This window comes from Sesamum indicum, linkage group LG9 (genome assembly GCF_000512975.1).
Source record: "Sesamum indicum cultivar Zhongzhi No. 13 linkage group LG9, S_indicum_v1.0, whole genome shotgun sequence".
NCBI lineage: Eukaryota > Viridiplantae > Streptophyta > Magnoliopsida > Lamiales > Pedaliaceae > Sesamum > Sesamum indicum.
The window spans coordinates 675,513-700,082 of record NC_026153.1 but is presented as its reverse complement, the minus strand read 5'-3'; the positions used below and the strand labels follow the sequence as shown (position 1 = coordinate 700,082).

Genomic DNA, 24,570 nt, shown 5'->3' with positions numbered 1-24,570 from the left:
GATCCCGATTGTATCATAGGTGCTCGGTTATTTCATTTAGATTATCATTTTTTGTCGGTCCCCAAAAATAAGTTACGTGTATGTTATTATCGATGTTTATCCTGCAGACCCACACGGAGTATGTATGTTACTGGAGATGATATTTCGAAACTGGCCAAAAAATAGAACTAGTTTGAGTATATGTTGATCAAGAAACCCTATGCTTGTTCCATACTATTAATTTGTTGTCTTGTCTGAAACGAGTAGCAGAATGAAAAAATCAACTTTGTTATTGATGCCTACCTACTGGCAGTTTGTAAATGTAGAAGAAAGGAAAAAGAAAAGACAAAGATTGTGTGCTGACACCGACTCAAAATTTGAATCTTCCTACAAGCAACGTCAGTCAGCATAAAAAACACAAGCAAGAACCGAACGTGCAAGAGGAGTAAACGTGTACGACGTTGCTACTTCCCGTGTCTGCCCCCCGCACATTCACACATCCGCCCTAAGAATTCTCCGGTCAAAAGATTCTCCTGATTTTCCACCAAAATCTGATCTCAGTATGACAAAATGAATTGCAAGATCACCTGAAATTCCACTCAAATACAGAACAAGGGTAGTTTACAGGGTCAATTTCTTGTATCCGTCGGAGTCAACAGCTCGAAAAAATGAACAGACAACCATCGGGATTCAGACATATAGTATATAATCAAATTCTGTATATATCCTCAAAATAAGGTTATCTGTGCAGGTGAGAATCACCGGTTGGCTACAAGGACTCTTTATTTTCAGCTTCTGTGAATGAATAATTCTACTCAATGAAAATGTATCTCAATCACTAAGTATACAGTTCTCCTATTCATGTATGGTAAAATCTCTCCAGCCCTTTAGGAACAGATTGTCATCTTTACCTGCAAAATCAAAAGATTCGATCTTGTCAAGATTTCAGACAGTCCCATAAACAATATTCATCAAATTAGATATATTCTTGATGTGACTGTCTGATACTCCACATGTTTCGTCTGATCTTGTGTAGACGAACAACGTTGCTTACACAAATACTGATGTTTTCTTCTAATTATGGACCGAACTATGTCAATGAAGCATCAGGGTTTGTAATAGTTTGGTGGGTCATAAACTTGGCCTACTTAATTTGAAATTTGATAGTAGCCAGACATAGTGTGTAATTCATCAAAATGGAATCTCTCTCTATCTAATCTTATCTTATGATGTAAGATCACTGAAGGAGAAAGGAATAATTACATTAAGACCCCATCGACCATATCAAGTCACCAAACTTACCCCTACTATTTGAGTAACAACGCAACTTTACATTTCAATGATGTTTTTATTACTCCTGACACCTTCTATCAGCAATGTTTTCACTTCTCAGATACCCTCTGAGTGTAACCAAAACATCACTGGCAGGGGCGTCAAGTAATTATATTCCACCAGTAAGGGTGATTTGTGTAATTTGACTATAGTTGAGGGGTGTTACTGTAATTTCACAAAAAGGAAACAGGATGAGCTCCATGATGGTGAAAGCTACCGTCCATTTATTCAAGCATCATATTGACGTTACACACTCCAAAATAGGCAACAAAAATTTCTCACCGCGAAGAAAACTAATCCAACACATCAATTAACAAGAGCTTCATGATATAAGGCTTGAATCACATATCACAATCCAATGTATGAAAAAAGTTGCATTTTATGAGCTTGAAATTGAAAAACCAACATTATTTCTAGAAGTAGGATAGGTGCATGCCAGATATAGATGTGAAAATGACATGAGAAAGATATTCCAGACTACACAAATGACGCAATATATTCCGTTTGGTAAAAAAGGTTGGACAAATAAAGACAGAAAATGTCACAGCAGATGGAGGCTTCACAACTAGAGACGAAAAAAAAGATGAGCTTTCAAGTTTGGCGGTTTATATTAAACAAATGAGTAAGTGCTAATTTTTGGAGTGTAGATGGAGGCTAATTTCTTGATAATGGACTTTTGTGTTGAGGAAGATAGGAATCCTGTCACTATAACATTCATAATGCATTATTGAGAGTAGAGATTAGGATGATGGAGACCCTTTACCATTCTCCACTAGACAAGAATTTAGGCCATCAATTGGTTGCTAGGTAAAAGCTTCCTGAAAATATTGCTCCAACTATACAAGCTGTTGTCCTTTTACACGCGAGGTGATAAATGTGTGGTATCAAGAATGAAATAGGCAACTGATTCAGACACTTTAAAAAGTGACTGTAACTGTTTCTAAGCATGTGGTCCTTGAACTTGGATGCTCGGTGATTTCTTTCTACTAGCGTCCTTTAGTGATTAAGCTTCTAATGAAGTGATGCGACGGTATGGGAGAAAGCATCTATTGATATGCCAAAATCATGGGGTGTATATAAATGAAAAGAAAGTGAAGAAGTCCTTACCTCCCAAATTTTCCCCATAAAGAACCCAGGTAACAGACTTAGAGGAATTTCAAGGATTAACTGTGTGTCCATACTTTCTTTTCCTTTTCCATCATATGAGATAAATTATTAGCTATAAAGAATATATCAATAAAGCTATGGGAATGATGAACAGATTTAAGATGCGGTCGACCTGAAAAGTAAAAAGACAGAACATTAGATTGATTAGTTCAAACAAAAGGCAGAGAAACTCAGTAAAATATACAGATCCCCTTACATTTTTCTTCGAAGCTGAATAATCCATGCGCGGAAGATAACCTTGTAATCCAATATTATACACAGGAGAACCATCAGGATAGTACAATCCATAATTCCTCTCAGACACAGGACCAGGCTTTAGATCCTCATTAAAAAGTGCGAAAACATAGATATCAACTGGTACTGATGGTCTTGCAGGAGTCCCTTGATTTTGCTCTATTCGTCTTAGCAAATTACCATTATATAATCTGGCATTTTCTGGTGTAGCCCCTACCTCATCGGGATCCCCTTTTGACGGCCAACCTGTCTCAGAAACTTTAACTTGTATATCTGTATGTCCCAGTGCTTTGATTGCTGAATAAACAGCATCAATTTGTGCGTATAACATGTTATCATAATGCAAATTTGTCACTGAATCCGTCATACCAGGATCAGGCTGGAAAAGTGCATAGTTCAATGATATCTGCTGTGGATTATCCTTATACGCGAAGAAAGGATAAGCATTTATAAGGAATGGCGAGTGAGTCTGTGAATGGAAATTGAGAATACTCTGGATGTACTCAGTAAGATCTTGTCGGAACGCACCCGCAGAAGGTGGAAAAGAGTTACCTAAGATTCCAAATGAATGAGCAGTGGTCACGTATATCTCCTTGCTTAAGCCAAGATTTGCAAGAGCCCCATTCACAGTCTGCATTGCCGGGAGAAGATATGACATTAACTGAGTATTATTGCCTGTGAGAACCTCATTTCCGACAGTGATGCACTTGATCTTGGTTTGAGATATGTAAGGTCGCACGTGCTGTTGAATCCACCCTTGTGCTTGAATTGGATCAGTCATCTTTTGCAGATACTCATTTCCAAGTCCGATAACAAATTCAACATCAGTATTGGCGAATGCTGATAACACATTTGGATCAGCATCATAAAGTTTTACTCTGCTTATGTTGAGAGATCCGAGTAGATATGCAACACGTGACGGTGATGGGAGATTGTTGGCAATCTGGCCATAATTAATTCCTAATCCGAGGCTGCGGATGCTAACAAATGAATCTAAAGACAGATAAGAGAGTCAAGTAAGTATATACATCATGGAAACAGGAAGAGAAAAACTGAATAGAACCTGTATAATTTACAGGATTTCTGGCTAACTTTCGCAGATAGTCATCGTCACTAAGTAGTTCATTAACGACAAATGAAAACATCAAATTAAGCATAAAAACCGTAACATTTGTATTCAGATATTAAAGAGATCGTTATAAATAAGTTGCTTCCGCATCAATTTCCAATAACCTAAAAAGAAACATAAACTCCTGTTCTTACCAAAGAATCCACTGTCACTTCATCTAATTTACAGGAATCACTTCCTATCTCAGAGAATTCCACAAAGGAACCATTCTTTTCATAGATTAAATAAGCAAATGAAAGGCCACAAATTCTCAAAGTTGAAGATATAGACTTCCTGCCACCTATTTACTGCAAGCAAAATCGGACCAAATAGCAAAAAGAATATGTAAATCTATCCACACAAAGCAGAATGACTCCACATACATATAACAAAGCTAAACAATTCCTTAATAACAACAAATCCCAAGCACCCAGTTCTTCTTTTCCTTCTCTTCTCATTATCATCATGAGAAATAAAAGGAGCAGCCCATCACATGCAAAACACATAAACTCAAAACTTCAAGAGAAGAGGAATTAAAAAAAGAAAACCCATCTTTTCTTGAAACTGAAGTAATTAGAATGACCTGAAAAGATGAGGATGAGAAGAAGAACCCGGAAAAGGGTGGCCATGGCCATATGCCAACTCTGTTGTATCTCACTCACAACCGTGGTTTATTGTTGGATGTCTCTATATATGTCACCGCTCAATACTATACACAACTACACCCCCACCCCCACCCCCCCAAAAAAAAACCCTTCTTTTTTTATTATATTCAAAGAGTGGACTAAAGGCATAATGTGAAAATGAAGTAGCTGCAATCTTTTCTTCTTAATGGTAATAATAAAATAAATTCAAACAGCTGCCATTGAACTGTAATGGGACAAGATTTTGTTTCTACATATTTCCGCTTGCTTATTTCCACGTAATAGCTGCCTTTGGCTGTTTCTATAATCTGATTCCTTCTCTTTTTCACCTTTCCTGAGGGTCTTAATCAAATTCAATGAGGAGAGAAAGGAGCATTCACTAATACAGTTGGGAAGAGTGAATTACATACATGCCGCATTAATTTCTTGAAATACCCTCATATTTGACCACAATGACCTCAAGACTCCACTTCATTATCTAAGATCTTTTTTATTTTTCTCGTTTTGGTCCCTTCAAAGGTTGGAGCATGTGGTGAGTAGAGAGATTTTTAGTGGCGGACAAGATTCTTCTCTAATGTGGTCTCGGATATGATACCACAGAATGGGAAGATGGTTTTTTCTCTAATTTTATCAACAACCCCACAATATTTAACTTTTTGTTATTTATCGAAAAGAACGATTGAGTCTACGTGAGAGGATAACTATGATCAAGAACTAGTAAATGGACTGATTCGAAAATATGATAAATTTTGAAGCTATGAAATAAAACAAAAGCATAAAAGTAAAAAATTTCGTATTAATTCGTAATGATTCTATTACGCATTCCATATTGATTAAAAATAAAGAATTTGAGTGACTCGTAACACGTACTTTTAAAATGAAATCATAAAACTCATATAAAATTAAAGCAAATAATCCCTCGAATAGCAGCACCCAGTAACAACGCATGCCGCATCATTTCAAAATGAATTATACCTCGTAAAAAGGATATCAATTACGTGGCACACTATATTAAAGAAATGAGTTTATGTGCCCATCCCAAACCTTGTCAGAGAGCTGACGATGCTTTCATGTGCCCAGCATCGATTATGGATAATGAGTTTGAATTCAATACCCTCCAAAATTAATTATATAGGTGGAGTTTGAGTAGTTTATAAGTCTCAAAATCATATCTTCTTAACGAGAGAGTTTTTCAAAATAAAATCATAATGTTTATATGGAGTCAAAACGAATCATATAAACAAAAATGCAATATGACACATCAATCAAAACAGATAACAATTTATTTTTTCAAAAATTACTCGCAAAAAGAATCATCTAATCATGCCACATCAAAGAGCATTTCGTCATTTTCTCCACGTTTTTCTTCTCACCCTTTGACTTGTATTTAGATTTGTATAAAGTTGGCTTAGCAATTATGCATAGTGCTTGGGTAAGATGTATCAATGTTCTTCCAAACTAAATAGAACTCAACTCTCATTGTTCACCAAGAATATCTCTCCATGGGGGGGGGGAGGGGGATTGTAGATGGTGATAAGAATTTACATGAAATAAGATCCTCAGTGCTTAAAGGTCTACCCCCTACACTTGAAAAGTCCCTTCCCTTCTCCCACCCCACCTATCTTTTACTCAACCAGAAAAGATAGAAAGGAAAATCATGCAAACCAGGGAAACTTTTCTTGTAGGCCACAACTATGGCCTTTATTCTGATTCGCACCAGTGTTCTCTGGGCCTGGCCCACTATAGCCCATCAGCAAGCATATCTATCTTTCCAAAATTATCAAAAAGGCCACCTTTCTAGGCCTTTTTAAAAGGTGAATATTGAAAAACAATTTCGCTATGTTTGTTTTCATTTTATAATTATCTCCAAGACGAGTTAAAATATATTCGTAATATTTGGATTCATTTTTTAAGTATTTTGTTGTGTTTTATGCCACCGAGTACGGTTCTTACCTCCAAAACGGTTAGTCTTTTTTTATTCTTCATTTTTAGTTACGTCTTTAAATTTAATTTTCTTGTTGTGCTGGTGTTTTGGAGCTTAAATTAATTGATGTAATGGTGAATAGGAGTGTTGAATTTTGCAGTGATTAGATTGATCCAATTGATTTTGCTTCGATTTACTGAATGAACTAAAATCAGATTGAAGTACTTATTTGGTTAGGTTAGTAGATTCTACCATTGATTCATAGAGCTGGAATTGACCTCTGTTATGTGGTCATTCCGGAGTTACATGCATTTGATGAACTGGAGAACTAGACTGTTTAGTTTGGGGTTGTTAAGTTGATCTGATAGATTACCTTTTCATTTTCTAAATCAAGTGGAAAATAGATCCAAGTACTCGATGTAGATCATTTCAGGATAAAGATAAATAAGTGTGTGTTAAAGATAGTATGTATGTTTGGATTTGTTTTAAAGACAATTTAAAATAAGTATTGTATGTTTAATCTTGTGTTTTGGGAAACAAAAATTACTATTCATTGTCAATTTATAGTCAAATCATGTCTTTTTTATATATATTTATATATATGTATATATATATGTATGTATTTATGCTAAAACAGTTTAAAATACCTAAATAAGGAATTTCTGTTGATTTTTCCTGTTTTGTAATTAACTCTACATTAGTTTCAGTTTGATTTTGAGCTGAACTTCGTATAAATTGATGTGTTTTTCTCTCTTTTGGGCTAATGTTCAGGCCCGGCCCAGGCCCAGATCTAAAAAGTCATGTATGGATACAGATCACATATAATTCGTTCAAACACTAATCTATTTTATTTTACTTGATCTTCAATATGATTATGTTCCCTTAGCCTAACAAGTTGTTACTACAAATAACTAATCACACAATTCAATTTAAGACACAAACAAAAGAGTTATCAAACTCTGACAATCAGAAAACTAATGCGACCAAACGAGTTGGCACTTAGCACATATCTCGCCCATTTTTCTCCAAGCTAAGGTCATATAATAAATCTTTCTAACATACTGAGGTTGTAGCACAATTAATTCTTTGAAGTCTTGAAATTCCCCTTTTAACATAAACATACCAGGTAAGAAACATAAGAGGCTGAAGAGATGCTAGCAGAGGTTGTCGGACTAGAAAAGCTCGACGAGCAAGGCTAACGATCATGTTTGCAACTGACTAACCAGGCCAATAATTTGTTTTGGGTCTAACAAGCCAACGATGACAGAAACGAAAATGACAATCAATATAGATCACTCTCCTTGTGTGTGTGAATCACACAATCTGAAGTCGGGTAGGAAACGCATGTCAGCAAGTACCCATCCTTCATTTGGTTGTCATCAAGAAACGAACCATCGGACTGGTCGACAGTTCCCGTCACCATTTTCCCTGCACAGGTGGAGCATGCACCAGCCCTGCATGAGTATGGAAGTTCGACTCCTGCATTCTCAGCTGAGTCGAGGATGTAACAATCATCTGGTGCCTCGAACTCACACTCAGCACCGTCAGGTCCAATCAATTTCACCTTGTATACAGCCATGCAAGATGCTCTAAAATCGGGCTTCGCTTTCAAGCCAAAGGTTCTGGTAATGCTCCTTACGGACCCCAAAGAAGACGGGCTCTTGATAAAGGCACTTCTAGTTCGGCTTTGTGGAGCACTGCCGAACATGCAGATGGTAGGAAGCCTTGCAGTCGCCATGTTCTCCTGAAAAAGGAACTTTCAGCATGTTGATCTAGTTGGTACCCAAGGTATCCAATGCAAGTAGACAAAAGCAATGGTTGAATCAAATCCACTTTTTTTTTATTGTTGGGCTGAACATGGTTTGAGGTTCTCAATGATTCATGAAAAACAAGAGTTTAAACACAGAAGATGTTTCATTGACTATGAGGTATCTATTAAGTGTTTTTCCACTGCATCCAAAAGGAAAAGAAGAATGTTCAGTAGTTAACATTTGATAGATTAAGAGAATAAAACATCATATTACATCTATACTATCCTCATAACTCATATTACATGTATGCTAGGCCTTTTAACTCGTTGGTCATGACCAGGACACCATAAGACCATATTCTCCAACAGCAACTATGTCTCAACAGCATCAACAGTAAAGTTTGTGCATAACAACAAAGAGTAATATGATGTCTGCCTTCTTTTTATCATGATATATGTTATATATGCCTGTTGCCAATGCCAAAACGATGGAAACATATCGGTCGTGCATTTCAGAGCAACAAAGCAATAGATGTTTGGAGCATTATGAGAAGAGCAAGCAAATTACTCCATGCCCTTCACTCGAGGCTCCACAATAGAAGCCAGTCACTACTAGCTTGAACGCAAGCAGCATCTACAGCACTAATGGTTACAGATTCCACACTGATAAACTTTAATTTTGAAGGAACAACTTAAATTACACTCAAACTTTCTCTTCTTACATTATTTGAGCTGAAGCAAAAAATACTTTGAGAGAGCAACAAAAGGAGTTGAACTAAGAAAAACGGCATACTGGAAAATAACAAAGACAAATAATTCCACAAAAAGGAGAACTCCAACTCTTGTTCACAAATCAAATACACAACACTCGGATGAACACAACATCAAGGTATCAAATATGATCAAACAAATGAATCAACTTCAGAACAAGGGTTACAGAATTCATTATCAACGCTTCAGCTGCAAAAACAAATTGTAAATGAAGCTCAACTAAAACTTTTGCAAGATCACATTATGATGTACATATATGCTTTTACCACGACACAAAGAACAGAAACTGCTTATTGTACCAAAGTATTCAGAAAGCGAAAAAACTACCTCAAGATAGTACAAGAAAACAGCAAACAACACCAAGTGTCAAATGTATAAACAAGTGCGACATGATCTAAAGATTCCCACCAGATATCAGAGGATTGTCACTAAAACAAGCACAGTCAACCAGTACTATATAATCAGTCATCAAGATTTGCACTTTTTCCTTCTTAAAAAAGAATTCTCTTTTTCAGAAAAGCATAACAAATAGACGCCCAGCACAGAAAAGAGGAAGGAAATAAAAAAGAAAACAGACGAAAATCATGTCAGACAGCCAAACTCGCTAGACCGATCAGAAAGCAAACACCAAGAAAAAAACTGGAAAAAGTAAAAAATAAAAACCCAGAAAATAAAATGAAACCATAAAGAATTTCAAGATCTGGCCTGATCCAAAAGGGTTGCAAATCAACTCGGGGTCCGCTTTTTTCAGAAAATGCAACGCTCATACTTTAATGTAAATAACAAGATGGAAAAAGAGCAGACGGAGATGTCGAGGAAAGACAAAAAATAAAGGGACTGAAGAAGAACACAAAACCTACCTCAGTAAATTTAGAAAGAGGGGTGTGGTGAGAGATTGATGCTGTAGCAGCAACGCCGGTCTCAGGGTGGAGCGGTAAACTGTGTGCAGAGTGCAAGACGTTAATATTTAAGCGTGAAGGATGAGAGAGATACCCTAACAGAGGCACTAGTGTAAAAAACAAGGCAACCAATACCAACCTGCTTGCCGCCGCCCCTTGGTTTCGTTTTTCACAAAAATATATTAGGCTCGTGGACCCCGAGCCCTATAAATTCAATATATTTCAATTATGTGACGTGTTTCTTTATTAATCAATTAAAATTCTAATATGATTTTATTGGTATTTAATAGTTGTACACTTGATCCACATTAAATGAATTATTTTTAAAAGATCCTTCTACTCGCAAATTATTTATCAGCACAACTCTCACATAATCGTAATAAGCAACTTTTTTAATAAGAAATGGTCTATTTTTACCAATTGAACACCTTACAATGAATTTAAAGATGTCCACTATTTGAAGTAGTCGCCATAAACTATAACTCAATGTGATATTTTACAATCCTCTTAATTCATCAAGTATGGGTTAGTATTTGATATTTGAATTTTGGGCATGATTTACACCTTTGTTATTTTGAATTTTTCAATGAAGTTAGCATAAGAAGGCACTTGTTGATTTTTTAAACCTATAATAAAAGTTGGTGCAAGTGTTGTCGTATTGAATGAACATGTGAAAATAACGTGAAAAAGGCTTTCCAATGTTTGGCGTACTTCACATTGGTTTGCTGGAACCTAGGAGTTCTTTTACAAATTACAACCATGCCACTATTGATCATGCAGTCAATCCGCGATTCAGATTATCCCCTGTTAGCTGAGGCAAGTAGACAAAAACATAGGATTGTAAGACTTTCAACAAGGTAATTTCGGTATTAGGCTATAACACTAGTTTTAATTTTAGACATCCTTAAAACAAGAATCAGAGACAAAGATACCAAAGGAAACAACAAAATAATACACGGTCACTTTCTATGGATATCAAAACGATCTCCAGTGAAGGGCCCAGAAACAGCCAAAAAATAGTTGACCCGCAGATGATCAGAGATGGGTATCTGCTCAGGCAAGATCCCTATTTTAATGCCTCCAAGACATCAAATTTCTGTATTACTACACCAATGAGAAATGCCGCTATAATACAAAGTTAACCAACACTAAAAGCATCATGTTAGAGACGAATAACAGAAACAACCTGCGTCCATAAAAGATTGTAAGAAAGCATGGAAAATAAATCAGTATCCATAATGCATCTGAGAAAAGTATCAGAATAACAACAAAAACAAAAAAACCCCATCTCTTGGGAATCATCAATTGTTTTTCCTCTCTTACAACTTCTCACCCTACCACTTGCAAACAAAAATCAAACTCCTTAGAAAATGCGCTGTGGCTTCCCCATTGTACTCTTCAAGTACAAGCACCTAACCTGAACACCAAAGGACAAACTGTTAGCAATCTTTGAGGTTGGCACGTGTGAACTTTTAATGCTATGAAAATCAATTGGAGAAATTCATGGCACAAAGTGATATGAACATTCATCTTCCGCTGTCTATGATGGTACAACTATGTCCAATGCATTCTGTGGCACATATTTTTGGAGAAATTAAATAGTTAAGTCGACGCAGCAAGAAACCTCCAAACTATAACCAGTTACTTGGTCAAGAACAAACAAGCATGAAACATCAGTATATGATAATTCCAACATGGGAATGCAAAGGGCATCACCTTAAATATATATATAAACACACATAGATAGATAGATATATGTATGTCTAAAATGGCCTTACATTCTGCCAGTTCTTCTTCAAAAGAGAAACTAGGAAGTTCACACTCATTTGCACATTCTGAAAGATTTGCTTTTCTTCCATGTCAAGATTCCCAACGGCAACACCCATGCAAAGCACCTTTTTCAATTGGAACTTCACTGTCGCCTTGGTCTCATTCACCTTGGATTCAAGCGATTCCTGGTGAGTCACAAGAGTTGGGAACTTGCCTGCATCAAAGAAGTGAAAATAAGCCAAAAGAGCAAATATAGAATTGAATCTAATTATCTAAATATCATTATCATCTTTATACAAATTATGTGGATATAGAGCAACATGTTGAACAACACTGAGATAGCATCCCACCACAGTAACCCGTACATACAAGCCAGATCACAAGAATTACATGCTATGATGGTAATGAAGGTACTTGCCTGCCTTGTTAAGACCGGGCCCTAAGAGACGGGGAATTTGCTTGATAACTGCCTCTGAGGCTAAGAAAGCATGATACTTCTTCGCAAGCTTCTTCACCAACTTCTTGTTTTTGTTCAACTTCTTCAAAGCCTCCACATCCATGGACTCGAGGCCAATCTTTTCTGCCTGCATAAGGGTAAATCACATCAAAATAGCGCGAGTAATAAATATTTACAATATAAGCAGACACAGCAATCTACAACAAGAACTGCATATAAGTAGCTGATATCCCAAAATTTCTTGTGAAAGAGCATTAACATCGCATTTAAACTGAGCATATCACAACAATATTTGATACTGCAAATTATGAAAAGGACAAGCCACATCTAATAAAGGGTCAAATATTGTACTAAAAACGGTTCTCCACCAAGAACAAGAACAGTTCAGCTTAAAAATAAAGTTAACTTGTAGTGTGATTAGGATATAGACTAAAATATATATTTTTCTATACAAATAGAGAAAATAAGACATTCATAAATATCTTCTATCTTGTACTCCCCATACTTTCTATCACCAACAAAAACTACATAAGCAAAGGTTATTCACTTCTCGTAATATCAGTGTTCTCTTATGGGTAAAGCATTATAGACTGAATACTAGAGCAGAAGAAAAACTTGCCCAATTTTACCAATAAATGAAAATGAGAACAAATGATATGCTGAAGTCATGACTATTTTAGTAATCTATCTGAATTTCTTTGACAGTAGAAGCATACTAATAGGGATGTGCGGAATACCTCTTCAACATGCTGGGCATCACCAAGCATACAGATTTTCATTTTTGGTCTTGGAATGTGGGGCAACTTCACAGACCCACTGAAACGCTTATCCTTCTGTGGATCATAGTTTTTGAGTCCAATCTGGAGCTCGACTGTCTCAGTGAAATTCCGCTTCTTCTCCTTAGAATCTGCTGCAATCACAGAGATAGCTTCCCTCAGGGCGTCACTCTGAAGCTTACTGCAAAATATTACAACCAAAATACATCAGCTCCCTACGGCAGCAATTGTGTACCTTTTTGTCTAGTCATAATCAAGCATGAAAATAATGTGGAGAAAAAATACAGCTGTTTCTTTCGTTCCATAAAAGCAACTGTACTAAGTTGAACATGAGAAACTGCAAATCAATGTCCTAAAACCACACCCTAGACTAGACATGTCGAACAGAGTAATAACAGGCAATCCGCATGTCATTTTATCAGATATGCAAAACTCGAGGAGACACATAGATCAACACGATTAATTCACCTAAACGTTTGCTAATAGATTTCATCCAATCCAATTATTCAATTTATCATAAATTAACCCGGAAAGAAGGAAGACAGAACCATCCTCTAGGTTGAAATAAAAGAAAAAAAAAAGATATAGAGAGAGAAAGAGAGGGAGAACAGGAAAATGCTTCATACCTCATGGTTCAAGATCTTATATCTTCCCAAACTCACTTCTGCTTCAACGAAAAATTCAGACAAAAAACAAAACAAGATATCAGTATAAGTTGAATGCATCAGAATGCGAGATGGAGATGCACATACATGCATACACATATCCCCACACGAAGTAAGAATACAGAGGAGGGAGATGGAAGCGCAGAGCGGCGAACCTGATGAGAAAACCCTGAATTAGGGTTCGCGAGACGGTCGAAGAAGTGGCTAGAGCAGAAATGAAGTGGAGTTGATTGCTGAACATAAATATTGATACGCTTAAAGCGGTAGAAACCCTAGGCTTCCTTGGGCTATCCGAAGGAGGCCACGTCGGCCCAAAAGTTGGGGAAAGAAAAAAAAACATACAGCTCCAAATCTCAGCAGGTTAAGCCCATTAAGATATAATGGCGAAGAATAGAGTACTTTTCAGTCCAAATCGTAGCTCATCTTTGAACAAATAATTTCATTACCCTTTTTTTTTTAATAACTAATACCGATAAGTAAATGATAACATACATTTAACAATATTTCAATTTAATGAATATATTAATATGACTAACACTGAAAAATAAATTATAAATATTCACATAAGGTGATATAAATATTTATACACCTGTTAGGTCTCGAATCCATTATCTCAAACCTTAGCCTTAACCATGAAATTAATACATCATCGATGATTTAATTACTTTAAAATTCATATTAATCTCCTCAATTATGAAATTTTCATCCATTGTTATGTGGTGTGGATTGAAAATAGTGTTGAATGTTAGTGGTATATCTGTAATATTTTAATTAAGAGAATAATATTAATTAAAGTAAAAGAATGATAATGTTGGGAGTTGGAAGCTTAACTGACAGATAGCTAAGAAAAATCGAAATGTATGATTTTACAGTCAACTTAATATGTTAAAAGCGAGAGTGTATAGTGTGAATAACATTGTACCAATTGATCTTGTATTGAGTTTGAATTTATACATAGTAGTTTTAAATTATGATAAACTATAACAGCTTTTCTTAAAATTTAACATAATTATGAATACCTTCTTATTGTTTGAAAAATTACAATACCCCTTATATTTAATAAAATTGTGTTATTTTTGAATAAAAATATGAAATTATCGACTTTGCCCTTACTGTAGTTTTTTTAAAAATAAAAAAATTTTAAAAATCAAATAAAATGGACAAAATTTTTAAAAAAATTATAAAAATATTATCCACTTAATTTATAAAAAATATTATTTTATGGACAAAATTTTTAAAAAAATTATAAAAATATTATCCACTTAATTTATAAAAAATATTATTTTAATTTTAATCTATAAAGCATTTTAATCAATTCAACATAAAAAATAAATGAAAACCTAACAAATTGAGTTAAATATTAGACCCGTTAAAAAAGAATATTGATAATTTTTTAAACAATGAGAAGATATTCATACCTATGTTAAACGAATTCATTGCAATTTATCCTTTAAATGAAACATAATGGACATAAATTGGAAGAGGCTGTAGATTTTGGAGGATGAAGATCGGAACCAATGCCTGTCCATAAAATTTTTATATTTATATACATGCACAAAACATATTCAAGCCACTGTATAAAAGTTCGAGGTTTATGCTTGAATTCGACCTTAAAATAATTAGTACGAATTTCACCCAATATTAAAGACGCAGGCAAAAATGTTTACCGGACAAAGCAGCAAACGACATTTGCTCCGTGTTCAAGAAAAATTAGGAACACCCCTGCTTTTATTTTAAAATTTCTGGATTTTAACCCAGATGTGGTTTTGGCAGCATCAAACGCTGTTCAATAAAATATTTCATCTGGAGTCGAGATTGGACGTCCAGAATGATCAAATCATCTCACGTCTTAAAATTTATCGGACTGTAAAGCAAAAAGCTACAAACTGCAAATTCACCTGTTCTTACAGTCTAAAGAAACCACAGGCTCACAGCATGCAAGCACAAACAAGGTAACAATTATTAAACCTCAAAATGTATCTTTGAATCTATGGAAAAGACAAGTCCGGTGCGATTTGTGACAGTCGTACTTCATTCTTCAGATTGTCTCTGTCCCAAAACTGGGATATCCTCGTATCGTTTCTGCAATCCAACAAACACAAATTTACTGCAATATATAAAACATGTTCCCCCATCTATAAACATGGAATTTAAATAAAGAACCTGCAAACTAGGCATTTACCAAGAACTTAAGTGTGCCGTAACGGAAACCAAAGAGGAGGAAATTGACACAAGACAATTTATGATAACAATAAGGGGTACATCAAAGAATGAATTGAATGAGGCATGTTTTGATTTTGACAGGAATAAAAATTATTCTGGTTTGCTGAATGGCATAACTGCTGATGTTGTTGTAACCCACAAGTCTAGCGGATAAAGCCATTTTTCAGGCAACTTATTTGTACTTGTGATTGGTCTACATTCTAGGTCAAGGGCCAGATTCAGGGAAAGTAGCAATGGCATTCTTTATTTTTGGATTACATCTGGCAAGACCAGGTAAGGATAGAATTTCCATATTTGTCATGAAAAATGAAGCAAAATTTGTCTAGGAAGGAATATAGCTATCACATGAGCAACCTACAGTGTCTGCAGGAGTAAGATTCAACTTAATTTCATAGGGGAACAAAACTTCTTAACAAGAAGAACCAATAACACTTCTGTTCCACATAGCTTCAAAACCAATAACATACTAAAAACTTTCTTCAATCTAAATCTTTTTAAACCTCTCTGCACTACCGGAAGCTTTCTCTATATTGTACTCTACTTAAAATTAACATGACCATAATTAATATGCTCATATGCAATGACTAATCAACTAAAGACTACAAGATACATTGCAGGATACATATCTACTACAAAGTCCCTCAAGGTTAGGCAACAATATGTACACATCAAATATATCAAAAGCCGCACTTCTGAAATCTACTTCATATTACATCTGTCTTATTCTCAGAGCACACACACACACAAAATTAATAGAAACGGACAACTAAGGAAATGAAAAAAAGCTCACCACAATTGACTTAAAAAAATTGAAGAATCTTAGTCTAGCTTTAATTGCAAGATCTTGACACATGAGAAACTCTAATAATAGTACTCAAGATCAGAGTCTACTTAAGACCTCCATCCTCAGCACTCAGCTGATGTACCTATTTTGGATGGAAGGGCACAATATATTCTAAGAACACAGATATCCAGTACAAGTAGACTCGCAATGAATAATGATATAAAGAAATATAATCAAGTCTCATGCCTATGAAGAACACTGGAATGTGCAATTGTAGCAAACAGTACAAATGACATACAAACACATCCCATAATTTAGCATCTTGTTGGATGCACTGATATGTTGTTTTTATTTGTTTATTTATTCTTTTGCGAGGATTCTCTTGCACATAAAATTCTAACCATCATTTTACCCATCACTTGTGTAAAATGTTAACCGAATCTGTAATAGTTGCTTAAGCAAGAAAACCATAAAATCTGCAAAGAATTAACTTAAATTACAGCAAGGACAACATACAATTTAACCATAAAATTCAGCTAAAGCTCCTTAAATATAAATTTAAAAAAAAAAAAAGAAGTTAATAACCATACCCCAACGTTGATGTGGTCCCACAGACTACGAATCCCACGATCCACAGCCTGAAACCAGAACAATGAATCGACATATCAAATAAAAAGCACCAAAAGCAACCTAAAACTTAAAACAAATGAGCAGAATTTGTATAGGGGGCAGTGGAAAACAAACCCTAATCACTCCCTAACACCTCAAGCACAAACCAGAATATCCCCCAGAATCCTTGAAACATTAGGAAAAAAAAGGGTATCCCATTTCCCAGATCCAATTCAATCGAGTGAACACAATAACCACACAGACACACATACACATCTAGACATAGATATAAAACAAGATACAGACGCGTTCACCGAGGAAAGCGCCGACGACGACGAATGTAACGTAGACAGGAGTGCGTCGCATAATCAGTCTGTACATCCCTTCCCATACTCCGCCGCCTCGTCTAGCTGCCGATTCCATTTCCGATCTTTTTTTATCTGCTCAAACACAAAAGAGAAAGTTGCAAATCCGTCGATCTCTTGCGAGGAAGGAGAAATGGAGAGACTGCGGAAGATTGATTGATCCTCAGAACTTTTCAACACGGGTTTTGAGTTTGTTAATTCGGTGAATCGGATCCGAGACCTCGACCCATTTACTGGATACAAGATCTGGGCTAGGTCAATGAAGTTCGTGTTCTATTGTATTTGGGCCTTATGAGCCCAATGAATCCATGGTTTGGGCTTTTATTTTCCAATGAGGATATGGATTTGGGCCTTATGGTTTCTAAAAGTTTTATGCATCATCTTTATTATTTTCATATGAAAAACAAAACAATTAATTTTTATTTTCTTTTTTGTGATATTTTTTCTCAATGCAAATTACCTTTTAAAATTTATCTTTCAAATAATTAATTTTGTATTGTGGACCCTATTACGGGTATATGGATATTATTAGGTAATATATCTGGTAAATATAAAAGATAAATAATTAAATAAAAAAGTAAAAGAAAAGCGTTGCAACTTGAATTTGAGTATGTAATAATTTTTTAATATTTTATTTATCTATAATTTTGTAATTATTTAAGGTAATGATGTAATCACAGTCTAGCATATATCGGGAAAGAAAAAAGTAAAAGTAAAAATAAATTGTTCTTCAGTTTACACATTTTTTTACTATCAAAGCATTGTATTTGCTTTTATTTCTTCACTTCTACTTAAATTTGATTACGTACCAAATATACGCATCACACAATTCAAGCATTTTCTTTTACAACCTAACACAGAAAATTACATTACTGAGATCTCTTAATTATATATAGCTACAGTAGTCTTAATTTAGACATGGCACCCCCCGAGCTCGGCCTCGGCGCCGTGCCTCAGCAACAAGGTTTTCTCGAGCTAAGCCAACTCCTTTCGGAGCTAACAACGCATCGAACGATGAACAATCAATCCAATCCTTAAGCAAATCCTCCTGCCCCCATCTCTCCGGGACGACTATCGTACTTGCACCACCATTATTGACTTCCTTCCAATACCTCATCAGCTTTTCTCGCCCGACCAGCCCATTTTCCGGTCCTGTCTCTTGCTCAGCACGTGCGTTTTCCATTTGCCATGTGGCTCTTGTGGTTGGATAGGGGGAGTTGTTGTCTTGATGGGGTGTGAGTTTGCAAGATATATTGATCAAGGGTTGATGATGACGATGATGATGATCACTAGTTGGGAGTTGATCATTGCTAGGTGTAGGGTTCTTGTGTTGATCTTCATGGGCTTTTGAGTTTGTGGTGGAGGGTATTTCCATGGATCTGCTAATGTTGCAAGAATGGTGAGTTTGGTTAGATGGTGATGGAGGGTTTTTTGGGTTTAGATTTATGTGGAGGTGGTGGAAGTTGGAGAGAGTGTGAAGGCAAGTCTCCTAATTAAGCACAGATGATGATCTCTTGCTTTATAGACTTGAGGAGTCTTTTTGTAGTCTTCTTTTCTTTTGTTGGCTTCGGAACTTTGCACGTTTCTATGGAGAAAAAATTATTTAAATCTGATTTGATCGAGCCAAATAAATTAGAGAGCAAGTGCAATTGATATATACACTGGTAATATGATTGATCATTTTTCCTAAATTATACATCAATTATATCGTAAATATGTGCAGGTGTTGAGTGTTCAATTTGATGGTAAATGTGTTGCACACAAAACAGATAAATGTGAAATTAATGTTGAAACAAGTAGGGGTTTGAGTAAATGTTGTGCATTAAATGTGTGAATGGTGATGGTGAAGACCAAGAATTATGGGTGGCTAGATGGAAACAACGCGTATTCTTGGTATACATATGGAGAAGCAAGCATGTGAGTGGAATGTGTGGAAATATGTTGAGATATTTTTTGGCATTTGATGACGTTGCATACTTCTTGTCCTTAACTTCTAAGTTCATGATTTCACAATATGTCTCCCACAATCTACAATCCCTAAATCAATCGTTTCAAACTTTATTTTAGTTTTCTTGCCCAACTACTTTTGTGGCCAATCAATTTCTTTTGTAGTTTTTTAGTATGTGATTTGGGTAAATATATAATTTATTTTAAATATTTTATAAAATATTTTAAAACTTTTAAGATGACACAGAATGTTTGATTATTTTTCTAAGATGATAAGATTTAAAAATAAGATGTCATGAACTTATAACCTTAATTAAAAAAAGAAAAGAATTAGTAATACTAACTTATTTACAAAAGCTTAACAAGTTCGTCCAAATTTATTCGAATTAATTACAAACTTGCCATTACGATCGTATTATCAATTTCATAATTTTATTATATCCAAATACTTTAATAATTTATTTCGAAAATAAGATATAGCGTCTTATAAGTTGAAAAAAACATTAAATTACGTAAAGCAAAGATGAGAGGAGCTGCTGCAATAACAAGAATATCAAGATATGCGAGAACAAGATAAGTATTTTTTTTAATTATTAATGCGAGATTTAATAATTTAGTAGCACAATAATATATCACCTCTCTCTCTCTCTCTCTCCATTTGGAGTGCATCGTTGAACGATCTTCGGTTATAGTTGTATATGTAAATATATGTGTATACATACAAGTATTTAAATCAGCAGTAAAGTATTGAGACACTGAGACTCTATGTGAAACCTACAGCGATTCACTTGGAACAAAATGTAATTACAGATTGAGGTCAACTGCACTCTCAACTCTGTAAGAAACTTCAACAACATATCTTTTATCTACTTTCAGTTGATCCCATGAAAGAGGTGTCGGGAAAATGGTGGTTGGTCATACTTTCAACTGTTTCTACAATTTATCTTTGATGCACATACAACAGCAAGTTCACTCGCTCTTGACAGCATGGTATATGCGCCCAACAAACAGCAAAGAAGCTTGAAAACTTACTGTTCCAAGCATCAGGAAGAAGGCATAGCACATGCAGGCGCTGTAGCCGAAAAAGAAGGCAGTCTGCAGGATGCCGCTCATATTTGATTTCAAGTAGAAGTATGTGCAGTAGGAGAACATAAATATTGCTGTTGAGCCGCCACGTAGTACAGACCTGAAAAACTTTCATTGTTTCAGTGATTGGATGATAAAAATATGCATATAATAGTGTTTTGAATTTACATAAAAATATATATATGTGAATGTATGCATATATATAGTAATCTTCAGGAATTTTATCAAATATTTGAGGAAAAGTATTGAAAAAGGGGGAAGATCTTTGAGAAGTGAGATATGTTTGTTTGGCTTGTTGATGTTTTTAACCTTTTTCACTCAGAAAAAAAAAATGCAAGCAAACATGATCTTTGAAGTTTGACATTAGCATCATGCTCAGGCTTAGCTAGAGGAAAAAACTGAATGTAATGTGTGTGTGTGTGCGCGTGTGTGCATAATTAACTACAACACGGGCAGAAATCTTACCTCCACCACCATTCGTGGTCCTCTGCAGCCAGCTGAAGATAAGTCAAGCCAACACTCAACATAGAAGTGAGAATGGCAAGAATTACAAACGTAACAAACAAAATTCCAGGAGAAGTATAGATTTTATAGCCCCACATAGTAGCACACAAGTTGTGTAACTCCAGGGCGATTGCACTGAAAGGTAAAATCCCTACAAGAAACATTTGAGCCGGCGTTTTTCGATACCAAGACAATGACGGAATCTCCCTTGGACATTTTTTGGTAATGGGAAACGATTGGAGATGGGACTTGTAGCGGTGTCCAACCACTCCACCAAGGATGAGTAACGGAATTGCAACAAGTGTAAATATGAGAAAAATGAGAAGCATTGTTCCAAGAGGAAGCGCTGTGGTCACACGAAAATATGAAGCCAGTATATTGAGGAAGAATGCCGTCAAGAGAAAAGGACCTAAGAAGAGTATTCCTGCTAGAAGAGCACTTCTTTCCTGAAAAATTATAGATTAACTTCAGTTTTCATATTGGCAGTTACAATAGCAAAGGACGATTTGAAGAATTAGTAGGGAGTTAAGGCTTAAGCATCCATACCCATCCAGTTTCAGCATATTGATTGCAAAAAGAAGCAGAGCTATAGCCAGCGATGGCTGTTGTAAGAATGTAAGAAATGAGTATAGAACTTGAGAGAGTGCCACGGCTGTAAGGATGGAAGACTCCCAGAAATGCCAAAACAAATAAGATGAGAACCCTGCAGAATGAACAAACGATCATTTACATGGCAGATGTAAGCAAATATAAAACTGAATTGTCAGTCCCTGTTTGAATTTTCATGGATAGGTCAATCATAGAGAGAAGAGCCTAAAAATTGCAACCGGATAAGCATATAGAGTAACACAGGCGATTACCACAACAGCTGTAACCCGTAATTTTACGAAAAAGGTACTTTAAGATCAAATTTTTGTTGGGGGTCTAACCAATGAAGCTAAGTATAGCTAAACCAAAGGATGGTTGACCCTACCTAAATAAGGTTGACTTGAGACCATTCCAGGATGAAACAAAAGAAAACTGGCAACAAAATTGTAAGAAGCAGATTTTGTTTCCCAATATGAATATATCTTTTTCAGTTATAGGATAATTTGAAAGGCACTAGCTTACTTATCTGGGTTGATGATTGAGAGAGGACTAGAGTCTCAGGGTAAAGAAGAATTTGAGGAACAAGAGTAGGAGCATGTATCATAGTGGAATCTCTGCTTGGGTAAATAAGTGGCCATTTATACTTTCTGGTGGCTATCCAAGGAAATCTACAAGATTAGCAGCCAACTGAAAGAAACAACCCAAGAAACTGAAAACAAATGTAGCTGTGCACGACACGTAGCTACCAAAACTATGTTATGATACAGGTGTGATTTAAGCAGTGTCCTGCATAGTATAGATATAGCAACTGGATAACAATAGCTTACATGCTCAACAATTGGGTGCCACTACCCAAAATGGCAGAAAACAATGGCAGGTTTGTCGGGCACCTGAATACATCCCCATGAATGTATTTCCAACCAACCTCTTTCTCCTCATCTTCATCTCCAATCGACCACCTGAGAATAATAATGGAGGAGTAAGATTTAGGAAGGTACTTGCCTCTGAGGTACGACAAAACCAAGATTCGGTACAACCCACCAGGGCAGCAGCAAAAAGCAATGAGTATCATAGCACAGAGAATTACTTTCTTATGTCATTCTTGAGATGCCGCATGAAAAGCACGGTAAGCAGTCCCATAAGCAGAATTACTATAACAATCGAATTAACAAAAGAGAACCAATGAGTTTTTTGAAGTATAGGCAGTAAGGAAGCTGCCGAGTATCTGTCCATTCGGTTCTTGTATGGTCTAGGGGTCCGTTTCCAGGACACAGAATAAGTGAAATCAACTTTGACATCAACATCTTCTGTTATGTCTATTGCATGACTTGGGTCACTGAAGGCATGGATTTCTATGACTTGGTTTCCATTGTATAGAGCATCAAACTGAACATGGGTAAACAGGAAATACTTTGGCCCCATACCGTCATCAGTCCAGTTTCCTTCTTCAACTTTTCCAATGAATGCCCACAAGGGAAGATCGTCATAGTACATCTGGTAGTAAAAGTTATATGTTATAGCATGCCTGAAATTTGCAATCTCACCGCTACTGAGCTTCTGCTGGCAAAGAGCTGCACCAGTTTTGTTCACAGCAAATTCCAACTCATATAAAGCATTTGCTAACCTGTCACCGTTCAGAACTTCCCCAAGATTTTCCTTCTCTTCAAGCACCTGATCTGCCAATGAGACAAATAATGAGATATGGACTGCTAATCAAGGATATTCACACCAAAGGCCTCAAAGCTACTTGCAAATGCATTTCAGCAAAATGGCATTATTTTCTTGAAGGCGTACAAAAGGAAACATACAGTCCCTTTGAGAAAGTATTACACAATTATGTCATTATGCAGTAATAGAAGGATCCTATTATTTAGAAGTTCTTCAACTATGATGTGTATGGGATAGCCTCAAAAGGTTGACGCAACATGCAAGTGGCATAACATACCTGGATGACAGAAGGCCAACTCATAGTATTGGTATGTTTCACTGCAAGAGAGTAACAAGTGAAAACATATTAGAATAAGATGGGCGTAAACAGGATGCCCCAGAGAAAGTTTGCTTTACTTCCACTATAGCAACTACAGATGCTATTTATGCACATCTAATATTTTGAGGCAGCATCTTTGCATTTGGTGACCACCGTAAACGAACCTGCTCTCCTGAAGTTTTCAAACATCTATTTCGAATCATTTTTGTAAAACGTATCGCATGAATGAACCTAAAGGCCTCAAAGCCAACTCTTAGAGCAACGGCAGTCTTTCATGCTAGAGAATGAGACAAGTAAACAGCACAAGAAGAACCATCACAATGAGTCATTTGCAAACAAAAACCAAAGACAAACTAACATATACACTTCATCGCTTATACGACCAAGAATTACATAAAGAATCTTTTACCAATGAAAATCCTTAAACAGGAACAAAGGTCGAATGAAAGTAACAGACACGACGACAACCTCCCAAGTTCCTCAAACAAAACAATCTGCTAAAACCACAAAATCTAGAGAACCCTCATGCTCACAGAACAAAATATGGTTAAAATTCATGGAATCCAATACTTGAGAAGAATCAAGTTGCGGATGGAAAAACAATACCTGGGATTATGAAGGGGCCCAATCTTGTTAACAAAAAGGGGCACCGGATCTCCTACATTATAAGTGTTGGCAGATTGAAGCTGGAAAGGCAGTAGGAGAATTAGATTAGTTATAAAAAGCAGTTTCAAGATTCCCATTTGCAATCAGTTTGAGGGTTTCTGATCTCGAGTCTTCAATGGCGGAAAGATGGAAGAGTTGGGGAGATGGTGGTGGGACTTGGGGGGTGGCGCCTGTTGCGGGCGGGGTTGAAGCCTGGTAAAAGAACGGTCAACGACGGCCGGGAGACCGTTCCCGACGAATCTTGTACTGGCCGGTGGCCAGAGTAAAAACGCTATTGGATTTGGGCCGAAGTAATCGCAGCTGAGAGACCGAAAACGCTTCAGCAATTGGGATAC

General features: G+C 36.1%; 5 protein-coding genes across 7 annotated transcripts; all 5 read right to left on the bottom strand.

Moving 5' to 3' along the window:
• Positions 244-4,554, bottom strand: LOC105170017 (glucan endo-1,3-beta-glucosidase 14-like). Of its 2 annotated transcripts, XR_848467.2 has the most exons (4): positions 4,404-4,554; positions 2,675-3,705; positions 2,419-2,590; positions 244-890 (listed from the first exon to the last, which is right to left on the bottom strand). XR_848467.2 is itself a non-coding variant. In XM_011090591.2 (3 exons), exons 1-3 carry the CDS (start codon positions 4,453-4,455, stop codon positions 2,531-2,533), a joined length of 1,143 nt encoding a protein of 380 aa, XP_011088893.1. In that variant the 5' UTR covers positions 4,456-4,554; the 3' UTR covers positions 2,415-2,530. The 2 variants fall into 2 exon arrangements, 1 of the variants encoding a protein (XP_011088893.1); XM_011090591.2 differs by lacking the exon at positions 244-890 and having other exon boundaries at positions 2,415-2,590.
• Positions 7,420-9,987, bottom strand: LOC105170016 (ferredoxin, root R-B1-like). The gene is made up of 3 exons (XM_011090590.2): positions 9,948-9,987; positions 9,770-9,848; positions 7,420-8,132 (listed from the first exon to the last, which is right to left on the bottom strand). Exon 3 carries the CDS (start codon positions 8,124-8,126, stop codon positions 7,671-7,673), a length of 456 nt encoding a protein of 151 aa, XP_011088892.1. The 5' UTR covers positions 8,127-8,132; positions 9,770-9,848; positions 9,948-9,987; the 3' UTR covers positions 7,420-7,670.
• Positions 10,982-13,752, bottom strand: LOC105170015 (60S ribosomal protein L10a-1-like). The gene is made up of 6 exons (XM_011090589.2): positions 13,632-13,752; positions 13,438-13,475; positions 12,773-12,992; positions 11,997-12,162; positions 11,587-11,792; positions 10,982-11,225 (listed from the first exon to the last, which is right to left on the bottom strand). Exons 2-6 carry the CDS (start codon positions 13,440-13,442, stop codon positions 11,172-11,174), a joined length of 651 nt encoding a protein of 216 aa, XP_011088891.1. The 5' UTR covers positions 13,443-13,475; positions 13,632-13,752; the 3' UTR covers positions 10,982-11,171.
• On the bottom strand, positions 15,176-17,634 carry LOC105170013 (cytochrome b-c1 complex subunit 9). Its single transcript, XM_011090588.2, has 3 exons — positions 17,399-17,634; positions 17,074-17,121; positions 15,176-15,558 (listed from the first exon to the last, which is right to left on the bottom strand). Exons 1-3 carry the CDS (start codon positions 17,513-17,515, stop codon positions 15,508-15,510), a joined length of 216 nt encoding a protein of 71 aa, XP_011088890.1. The 5' UTR covers positions 17,516-17,634; the 3' UTR covers positions 15,176-15,507.
• LOC105170012 (transmembrane 9 superfamily member 5) lies at positions 20,306-24,570 on the bottom strand. 2 transcript variants are annotated; one of them, XM_011090585.2, is made up of 7 exons: positions 24,176-24,570; positions 23,528-23,568; positions 22,670-23,258; positions 22,410-22,541; positions 21,541-21,697; positions 20,956-21,440; positions 20,306-20,590 (listed from the first exon to the last, which is right to left on the bottom strand). In XM_011090585.2, the coding sequence occupies exons 1-7, from the start codon at positions 24,310-24,312 to the stop codon at positions 20,374-20,376; spliced, it is 1,758 nt and encodes a 585-aa protein (XP_011088887.1). In that variant the 5' UTR covers positions 24,313-24,570; the 3' UTR covers positions 20,306-20,373. The 2 variants fall into 2 exon arrangements, with proteins under 2 accessions (XP_011088887.1, XP_011088888.1); XM_011090586.2 differs by having other exon boundaries at positions 22,670-23,253; positions 24,176-24,313.

Excerpts from the sequence above, each read along its gene's own strand:
- LOC105170017 (XM_011090591.2), bottom strand. The coding sequence starts at position 4,455 with ATGGCCATGGCCACCCTTTTCCGGGTTCTTCTTCTCATCCTCATCTTT. Across the intron at positions 3,706-4,403 it reads TCTCATCCTCATCTTTTCAG|ATTCATTTGTTAGCATCCGC; the intron begins GTCATTCTAATT and ends ATCTGTCTTTAG. Across the intron at positions 2,591-2,674 it reads ATTCAGCTTCGAAGAAAAAT|GTCGACCGCATCTTAAATCT; the intron begins GTAAGGGGATCT and ends TTTACTTTTCAG.
- LOC105170016 (XM_011090590.2), bottom strand. The coding sequence starts at position 8,126 with ATGGCGACTGCAAGGCTTCCTACCATCTGCATGTTCGGCAGTGCTCCA.
- LOC105170015 (XM_011090589.2), bottom strand. Across the intron at positions 12,163-12,772 it reads ATGCCCAGCATGTTGAAGAG|GCAGAAAAGATTGGCCTCGA; the intron begins GTATTCCGCACA and ends ACCCTTATGCAG. Across the intron at positions 11,226-11,586 it reads TGAAGAAGAACTGGCAGAAT|GTTAGGTGCTTGTACTTGAA; the intron begins GTAAGGCCATTT and ends TTTGGTGTTCAG.
- LOC105170013 (XM_011090588.2), bottom strand. The coding sequence starts at position 17,515 with ATGGAATCGGCAGCTAGACGAGGCGGCGGAGTATGGGAAGGGATGTAC. Across the intron at positions 17,122-17,398 it reads GCGCTTTCCTCGGTGAACGC|GCTGTGGATCGTGGGATTCG; the intron begins GTCTGTATCTTG and ends TTCTGGTTTCAG. Across the intron at positions 15,559-17,073 it reads GGGACCACATCAACGTTGGG|AAACGATACGAGGATATCCC; the intron begins GTATGGTTATTA and ends GTTGGATTGCAG.
- LOC105170012 (XM_011090585.2), bottom strand. The coding sequence starts at position 24,312 with ATGGGAATCTTGAAACTGCTTTTTATAACTAATCTAATTCTCCTACTG. Across the intron at positions 22,542-22,669 it reads CTCAAGAATGACATAAGAAA|GTGGTCGATTGGAGATGAAG; the intron begins GTAATTCTCTGT and ends TATTATTCTCAG. Across the intron at positions 21,441-21,540 it reads AATATGCTGAAACTGGATGG|GAAAGAAGTGCTCTTCTAGC; the intron begins GTATGGATGCTT and ends ATAATTTTTCAG.